At 39.7% G+C, this 9,739-nt stretch overlaps 1 protein-coding gene across 1 annotated transcript in view; it reads right to left on the reverse strand.

The window, feature by feature from the left end:
* Nucleotides 1-9,739, reverse strand: part of LOC103080199 (X-linked retinitis pigmentosa GTPase regulator) — a 65,224-nt gene that overhangs the window by 55,380 nt on the left and 105 nt on the right. The window contains exons 2-6 of the mRNA XM_007451975.1: nt 7,917-8,042; nt 7,160-7,252; nt 5,643-5,705; nt 2,803-2,961; nt 1,702-1,851 (exon numbers count right to left, since the gene is read on the reverse strand). Of these exons, the coding sequence (XP_007452037.1) occupies nt 1,702-1,851; nt 2,803-2,961; nt 5,643-5,705; nt 7,160-7,252; nt 7,917-8,042 (591 nt within the window). The remainder of the gene's footprint in view (nt 1-1,701; nt 1,852-2,802; nt 2,962-5,642; nt 5,706-7,159; nt 7,253-7,916; nt 8,043-9,739) is intronic.

Genomic DNA, 9,739 nt, shown 5'->3' on the forward strand with positions numbered 1-9,739 from the left:
TGCTGCTCCTCACACCTTAAATGGGTGAATTGTATGGTAGGTGACCTATACATCAATAAAGCTGTTTTTTTAAAAAGGCATAAAAACAGAAAACAAAACAAAAAAGTTCAATGTAATGCCTATTGGTTAAAACGAATAATTCCACTTGTTTCCCTACTGGCTAAAGCAGTAGTAAATAAAAATTGATTCTGGGAGTTTTATTAAGGCCCAAATATAAGACAATGCCTTTGATTATTTGTTCTTGCATGGGTATTTTTTTCCCTGTTGTTTCATAAACAAAGTGAGTACAGACTATACCAACCCCAGGAGTTGCAAATAAGTTGGTATGTGGTATTGCCCCAAGGAACACAGTCAATTTATCATTCATTCACTCACCTCCTCATTCAACAATATTTATTGATTGAATAAATATTGTTTCTTCAAGACACAAACTGACCCAGTAGTGAACAAACCCAGCCAAGTCAGAGTTTGCCTTTTCTTGGTACCAAGTTGCTACCAATTCATTGGTAAACCTGGGGGGCACTGGGATAGGTCAATAAGCACTTTCTAAACCTGAATCTGAGGTGCACAGAATAGGAAGCAAATGTATAAAACAAATATTTAGAGCGATATCTAAGAGGGTCCATAGAACTATTTCTGCTGGGTGTTTTTACTGTTAGGAAAACCATAAATAAGATGGAAAACCATGATCATACTTCTGGTATTACTACCAGTGTAGATGTAGGCTATAATAGTTAGAGTCCAACATTTAAAATATTTTAACTAAGATAGAGAAGGTTGCCAGTGAGCCCAGGAAAAGGAGAAATGGGGGATCCTGAGAAAAGTCCCAACAAAGGAAAGCATATCCCATAATGAACTCCCTTCCTTTTGCATCTAATCTTCATCCCTATTCCTACAATGAAAATCTATGACTCATGTACTGAAACAATAAGAACAAATTATCAGGACAAGAATAGAGTAGGTCAAAGTACAGAGCCAAGTGGATCCAGAGGAAAGAGGCTCACAGGTCTTGTTTTTAATGCCAAAGAGTCTAAGAAGTTTGAGAGCCAAAATTGAGAAGGGTTTCTTATGCATAAATTTTGTTTTCCTAATAGACCTAACATTCATTAAAAAAAAGTTAAGTGACTTCCCTGGTTGTGCAGTGGTTAAGAATCCGCCTGCCAATGCCGGGGACACGGGTTCGAGCCCTGGTCTGGGAAGATCCCACATGCTGCGGAGCAACTAAGCCTGTGCACCACAACTACTGAGCCTGCGCTCTAGAGCCCACGAGCCACAACTACTGAGCGCACATGCCGCAGCTACCAAAGCCCGCATCCCTAGAGCCCGTGCTCTGCAACGAGAAGCCACTGCAATGAGAAGCCTGCACACCACATCAAAGAGTAGCCCCTGCTCACCATAACTAAAGAAAGCCCGTGTGCATCAACGAAGACCCAACACAGACAAAAATAAAAAATTAAAAAAATAAATAAAATAGTACCATTGATATTAAAAAAAAAGTTAACACGTCAGATAGTTTGAAATTATAAATACTCATTACTGAAATGAAGAAATACTGTGACCTAAAACAGACCAAAATTATTTCATTACATGGAGTACCATGATAATATTTCTATAGAAATGTAGAATGTTATGACATTTTATTATTTAGTAATAACTTAGAAATGGGATATAACATGAGAAATCCAAACTGTTCTGTCTTACTTGTTACAAAAGCTGAATGGTAATATCCACAAGAGATCCAGGAGATAGGTTTTCCAATGGTCACTTGATGAGGGACACATATACTAGTTCTATTTTGTAAACCAATTTGCCCCTCAGAATTGTCACCCCACATGAAAAGCTCTCCATCCTCTATAAAGAAAACACAAAGAGGAAAAAAGGTTTTAAGAGATAGCGGGGATGGCAAGTTATTATACTTCCAACAGAGCATTTATTTTTTTAATTTAGAAAAATTATGTATCTTGAAAGAAAAGTACTACTAAGACATTTATACCAGGTAGCTACTCATTACAATTTCTTTAAAAAAAAAATTTTTTTGGCTGCGTTTGGTTTTCGTTGCCGCGCGCAGGCTTTCTCTAACACTGCACATTACACAGCTCTCCGGACTGGAACGAAGCAGCACACCAGCAGCTTCTTCAGGGAGACACGTTTATCTCAGCTCCAGATTTTAAAGAAATTTCTCATATGGGCTTTTGATAGGGAGGGCAGAGAGATGCAATGACCATTACAAACTGTATTTTTTTTTTTTTTTTTGCGGTCTGCGGGCCTCTCACTGTTGTGGCCTCTCCCATTGCGGAGCACAGGCTCCGGACGCGCAGGCTCAGTGGCCGTGGCTCACGGGCCCAGCCGCTCCGCGGCATGTGGGATCTTCCCGGGCCGGGGCACGAACCCATGTGCCCTGCAGTGGCAGGCAGACTCTCAACTGCTGCGCCACCAGGGAAGCCCTACAAACTGTATTTTAATAACATATATCCAACAGATTTCTAGGATGTTTCTGACAGCAACTTCATTAAAGCTGAAATATAACTTTCAGAACACACAATGAAGATAATGTTTAAGAATATCTAAAGGAACAGATCGATAGCACAGCTTCGAATTTATTTAACGATTACCTTCTAAACGTATGTAAGCATAAAGTTGTAGTATATGTCATGATTTTAAGTTCTATTTTAAACGTCTTCTGAAAACACACAGTCAATGAAAGAAAAGTAAACAGCATTGCTGTCTTCAGTTTACTGACTTGGTATATTCTGGTCTAAAAAAAAGGGATGTGTCCCAGTTTGAAGTGGAAAAAAGTCTTACCAGTCAGCACAGCTGAAGTGTTAGACCCAGCAGAGAGTTGTTTAATCTTATGCTGGGATGTAAAAAAACTAATTAGATGAAAAGTGTTTCTCTCTTCGGTATCACCAAGTCCCAGTTGTCCTTCAGTATTTCCTCCAGCGGCGTATACTTTGCCTCCTTCTGCACACAGAAAAGAAAACATCAGTATACCATAGTCACCATCTTTATGAGGCAGACCAGTGTATATCAGACAGTTCCTCTATTACCAGTGAAGAAAGCTGAAAGCTGGCATTATCCAACAATTTGTTGAACAACTTCATTTCGGCATCAAAAATACAGCAAAACAAGCAAGGCTCCACATTTTTGTGAGATTTTATAAGTCATTCTAGAGTTTAAGTAGCAATTGAAATGCACAGTGTGTGGAATGCATTTTCTTGCTAATGCAGAACTATTAATTCAGAGTGAAAAAGAGGAAAGTAATTTCCAAATTACATTATAATCCAAATCAAACTATTTTAAAAGAGATGTGGTTCATTAATTTTACCTTCCATACTCATTAAAGCTAAGACATAATAGATAACAAATAAGTAAAATGAGGTGAATACAAGAAGAATATAATTAGAAACGTGAAAATTCTATGTTGTGTAATTGTTTTAATTTTCTAGCTAAATAGGAAGCCAGTATAGCATTGTGTTTAGGAGAGAGGACACCAGAATCAGACTTCCTGGGTGCAAATTCTGGCCTGCCACTTCTCAGGTGTGTAACCTTGGGCAAGCTATCCTTAACCTCTCAGTGTCTCATTTTCCTCATCTGTAAAATGGGATAATAATAGTGCCTACTCCATAGAGGTGTTATGAAGATTAAATGAGTTAACATTTATAAAAAGAATGGCACTTGGCACACGGTAAGTACTATATAAATGTTAACAATTTTCTTAATCACATTAAGAAGTATATCATTCCTAGATAATAAACATTGCCAGTAAGCTCTAAAGTAATGACACATAAAGATACACTTATTGGGACTTCCCTGGTGGTGCAGTGGTTAAGAATCTGCCTGCCAATGCAGGGGACAGGGGTTCGAGCCCTGGTCCGGGAAGATCCCACATGCTGTGGAGCAACTAAGCCTGTGTGTCACAACACTGAGCCCGCGAGCCACACTGCTGAGCCCGAGAGCCACAATTACTGAGGCCGCATGCCACAACTACTGAAGCCCACATGCCTACAGCCCATGCTCCGCAACAAGAGAAGCCACCGCAATGAGAAGCCTGCGCACCGCAACAAAGAGTAGCCCCCGCTTGCCGTAACTAGAGAAAGCCCGCGCGCAGCAACAAAGACCCAACCAGCCAAAAATAAATAAATTTTAAAAAAGATATACTTATTAAAATTAGTTATATCTGTCATAAAAATGCACATGGAATTAAAGCCTCACTAAATTACAGGGGAAACTTAGGACAAAATCATTCTGAATCAGTAAAAATTTAAAACTAGATATTATTTTAGAAAAAATGAAACCTAATTGAGGAAATAAGACTAGGTTTCAAATGGAAGCTACTACAAGGCCACATGGAATTGAACCACACAATTTTTTTTTTTTTTTTTTTTTCCTTGCGTTATGCGGGCCTCTCACTGTTGTGGCCTCTCCCATTTGCGGAGCACAGGCTCCGGACGCGCAGGCTCAGTGGCCATGGCTCACGGGCCCAGCCGCTCCGCGGCATGTGGGATCTTCCCGAAACGGGGCACGAACCCGCGTCTCCTGCATCGGCAGGCGGACTCTCAAACACTGCGCCACCAGGGAAGCCCTGAACCACACAATTTAACACATATGGAACAAACCAGAGTTGGTGGTATGCTGAAGCAGTTCAGAGAATGACATAAGGAAAAAGTTGAATAGTCACAAAAAGCTCCATGGATGAAGTAAGACTTATACTGGATCTTAAGAGACAAGAATCTGAGTCCATGGATGAAGTAAGACTTATACTGGATCTTAAGAGACAAGAATCTGAGTAAGAGAAAGAGAAAAGACATTTCAGCAAAGGAAAAGTATTAGTGAGGGCAGAGAGGTGAGGCAGGGGCCGAAGCAGTGAGAACAGCCTGAAGACAGAAGAAGCTGTGTTTGTGGGAAAGGAAGTAGGAAAGACTGCTCAGTGGTCAGGGCCTGGATGTCTAATTGTTCCAGCAGGATTGCTGAAGACTACCTTTTCTCCACTGAACTGCCTTGGCACCTTTGTCAAATATTACTTGGGCATAAACATGTGGGTCTATTTCTGGATTCTATTCTGTTCCATTCATCTCTGTCTGTCTTTTCACTGCTAGCACACTGTCTTGATCACTGTAGCTTTACAGTAGGTCTTGAAATCAGGTAGTGCTAGTCCTCCAATTTTGGTCTTTTCAAAATTCTTTTGGCTATTCTAGGTCCTTTGCTTTTCCATATAAACTTTAGAACCACCTTGTGAATTTCTACACACACACACACACACACACACACACCCTGTTTGGATTTTGATTGGAATTGTGCTAACTCATATCAGTTAGCCTTTTGGGGAGGGCTTCCACTCACCCTCAGAAAAGAAGAGGGAAGAGCAAGATCAGGAGCAAGCGGCCCCTGAGGTGTGCACACAGGTAAGGAGATGCTGTCCCTTGACATAATCCAAGAAAAGAAGCTTTTTCTTCAGTCACTTAACATTTACCTGCATATTTTCATAGGCAAACAAGTGTACTAACCATTTACATTTTTAAAAAATCCTAATCTTACTGTTGCCAAGTTACCATTTCTATTAATTTTACAAAGTCACAAATGTTACAGGAGTGAGACCTCAGTCCTCAAATTGGGCAGGAAGTCATACAGATTGGATACTATACCTGTTGAAACTAGCGTGTGGTTCCTTCCACAGGCAGCAAATTTCATTTTTTCCAGTTTTAAAGCTAAAAATATAAAAATATGGCAAGATATTTTATGATTATGGAAACGAAAAATAATCCAGGTCAAATGATAACCAAGTGGTAGAACAGATTTAAACCCAGGCTTGTCTGACTCCAAAGTCAATGTTCATAACTAATAAATCAAAAGTTTTCGCAAGGACTTGTGCATCATAGTAACCAATGGTGCTTTGAAAAAAAATTCAAATAGCTCAGCCCCACCCCTGGAGAATCTGAGACAGTAGGCTTGAGGTAAAGCCTAGGCATCTATATATTATTTAAAACTCCACAAGTAATTAACATGTGCTGAGATCCACTGCATTGTTTTGCTTCCTCTTCACCAACCTGATCTATTCCCTAATCTGCCATCACCATCATCAAGCTTACTTTCTACCTGCCGCAACAAAACACTAAGTCCAATATTCATAGGCATACACCTATATTAAAGTTCTTCATTCATTCATTTACATATTAAAAACATTTACAGAACATCTCCTAAGCTCTTAGCATAGGGGCTGCAAAGATCACTAAGACAGAGTCCCTGGTCTCAAGGATTTCATAGTCTAGACAATCCTGTTAGCTTGATTAGATATTTGAGAGTAAGGATCATAGGCACTGTAAATAAACCCAAGGGTTTAGTAGACTGTGCTCAGTAAATACTTTTTGACCGAGTGGAATACTTCAACAGTTCCACAACAATATCTATAAATAGCATGCATATGATAAATTACACTGAAATTTTGAGCTGAAATTAAAAATTTGGCTACAAAGATAAAGAATCCTGCTCTTGTCATATCCCAAGGAATCTCCATCACCATTCAAGTATAGCTGATGTTCATAGGTTATAACCAAACAGAAGCTTTTGCACATAATGGCGAGAAAGCTTTGTAAAGATGTAATATGTCTCATATTTTCTGGGACAATCCTGATTTGAAATATTTTGTCCTGTTGTTCTTGTAAGAACACTAGTACTAATCAACTCCTAGTTCTAATATTTTCTTCAGCACAGCTGCTAACTATACACAGCAGGGTAAAGTATGTTTTATAAAACCAACAGAACCATAATGTCCACAACCCGAACAAATGAGACAGAGCTCGAAATCCTAACATATCATATTGTTTGTTCTCTGTATATACAGTAACAGTAATATTTAAGTTGGTTTACAAAAAGGCCGAAAAAAGAAAAAGTATGTTCAAGTGCAATACTGTAGAATCATTACTTCCTTTGTGGTCTCTGGGTTTAAAATCAATATGATTTTTAGACCCTAACATATAAAACTAGTTCTGAATATCACATGAAAAATAAAGTTAAATGCCAATAATATTCAAGTAAATCTCAGAAAATAAAGAACTAAAGACTTTATTATTTATAATATGATATTAAAGAATTACACAATCAATATAAAAGTACTTTATACACTTTAAGTATTTAAAGTGATAAAGAAGAAAAGACCCCAAACCTTTGACACACGTTGGCTTGTTAACAGTCGATTTTGATCCTAATCCTAACTGACCCCAGTTGTTACTGCCAAACATGAAAAGCTTATTATTTCCTGGTGGGAAGGAAAAAGAAATAATAAATCGAAGCGGTTGCAACATAATGTGAGAAGTCATCACAAAGCAATAAAAAAGCTGTACTTAAACACTGTCATTGCTTTTCTGTGTTGAAACATACTCCCTTGCCCATCTACCTATAGCCATATTCTGTTAGGTGTAAAGAGTTTCTAAGGGCTTCCCTGGTGGCCCAGTGGTTGGGAGTCCGCCTGCGAATGCAGGGGACACGGGTTCGTGCCCTGGTCCGGGAAGATCCCACATGCCGCAGAGCGGCTGGGCCCATGAGCCATGGCCACTGAGCCTGTGCGTCCGGAGCCTGTGCGTCCGGAGCCTGTGCTCCGCAATGGGAGAGGCCACAGCAGTGAGAGGCCCGCGTACCGCTAAAAAAAAAAAAAGTTTCTAAGATTATACAGTAATAATTTTTTGATTATATAGATAAATTCAAATAGATTTATTCTAAGAAAGTAATATGTATAGAAAATCACACTTAAATATACTAAGGGAACTTAGAAGTCACTCTTGATAAGTCAACTTGTCAAGAATTATCTGGCAAAGTAAAAAAACCACTTTCTGTATATCTTCAACATGTTTCAAACACAGCACATCTATAATACTTAGGATTCTCTAAGTATTACTATCTTCATTTAAGATTTTAACACTAACCTGTAATAATAGCAGTATGTTCATCTCCACATGAAAGATATATAGGTATATCCTTTTTAAACCAGAATTTGCTGGGATTATTTTCAGCAAATTTAGTTTTCCCAAACGTAAACACAGCACCCGAATCTGCAAATATATGAGAGTTTGGATTTCACAACTTTTATTATGTTGCCTGTTAACTAAAATATTTTTCCAGTAATTTATCTATACAGATCCCTTGTCTCCCGACAGCTTGGCTTCCGCTCCAGCACTGTCTATGCCCTCCTTCTTTCATCTTAACTCAGTTTTATTCCTCAGACTTCATTCTAGTTTTATTTATGAAATCCAATAAATTAATTATGTATTATTCATTTACTGGTGTAAAGTAAGAAATATACTGTCACAATGACTAAGAGTCCTGCTGTCACGAGGTGGACCATCTACTCCCTGGAGTGAGCTGATACACTCAATGCCCCACTCATGCTGGTAAACACCTCATGGTCTAGCCCTTGACTGAGGGCTTTTCTCCACACACAGAAACAGGACAGTACTGAGTTTCATCATTAACATCGTGAGGACGCAGGATATTGAGATTTTTACATTCTTAAATTAAGTCATTAAATGCTACCTGATGGGAGGAGGATTCACAAACTATTTTAGTCCAGTACCATTTTGGAGAGAGACCAAAAACTCCTACCAGATCCCAGTTAACTATGTAAACACACACACACACACACACACACACACACAAGCACACACCTCCAAATAGGAGGCCAGATCCAGCTTTTGAGGAAATCTCAAGGAGGATGATCACACATAAAGAAACTAAATGGGTACAAGAAAAACATAGCAAACACAATTATTAATAATAAATATTAATACTCAAGAGACTAGCCACTGTGGAAAACCTTCTGAGAACAACTGTGAGGTGTGTCAGTTCAAACTGATAATTGACATTTAGGAGGCCAGGTTCTCGAACAGGCTCTGAGTTTTTATAGAATGAATAATTTTAACTGTTTTGTCCTGCTCTGGCTTCCCAGGAAGCCTTCCCCGTTACCTTCACCCCAAGCCAGGGTTTGGTGGCTCTGCTCTGGCCCCCTGGCAACTACTGTCAAACGATACTGTCATTTTGTTTAGTTTCTTGTATCTCTCACTAAGCTGTGAATTTGAGGCAGGAATTTAACCATGTTTGAGCCCAAGAGCATGGCAGAAACGCAATACATATTTCAGTGAATACATGATTCTGCTCTAATCCAGTGTTTTTTCAAACTGTTGGTCGTGACCCATTGGTAGGTCAGAAAATCAACTTAGTGGGTCACAGTGCCCATTTTTAAGAGAATGTATTATAGAAAAGATCTGAGCGCATCTACAGCAAGTACTGTTTCGTGAAACTTCTATCTCTGTTACACAATACGTACGCGGTACCGGGTCACAGTGCCAAAGGTTATTTCTGGAGCTCAGAGGAAAAGTCCTAAAAAACCACTCGCTAACGGCTCCCTCCTTTCTCCAAGTCGTTTTCCCCATCCTCTTTTACCCCACTCCCCCTGGTCACTCACTCTTTACTGCGTTCAATACACAATCGGGTTCTGAGGACCTCGAAGGAAGTACTTTGGGCCGCTCATAGGGAGGTAAAAACTTTCCCTGCCTTCGAGAAACTCATCGAAAACTTATTTTAAAAGAATCAGAAAACGAAAGACCAGCACCCCCTTCCCCGTAGTCCGCCCTTACGTCCCTCCTCTTCTTTCCTCTCCCCTCAGTCTCCCATGGGGGCGCGGCCAGAGCTCCGACCTAAGTCAGGCCGCCGCGGCCCGGGCTTGTCCCTCGACGGGGTCGGCCCGGAGGCG

This window comes from Lipotes vexillifer, unplaced genomic scaffold, assembly GCF_000442215.2.
Source record: "Lipotes vexillifer unplaced genomic scaffold, Lipotes_vexillifer_v1.1 scaffold847, whole genome shotgun sequence".
NCBI lineage: Eukaryota > Metazoa > Chordata > Mammalia > Artiodactyla > Lipotidae > Lipotes > Lipotes vexillifer.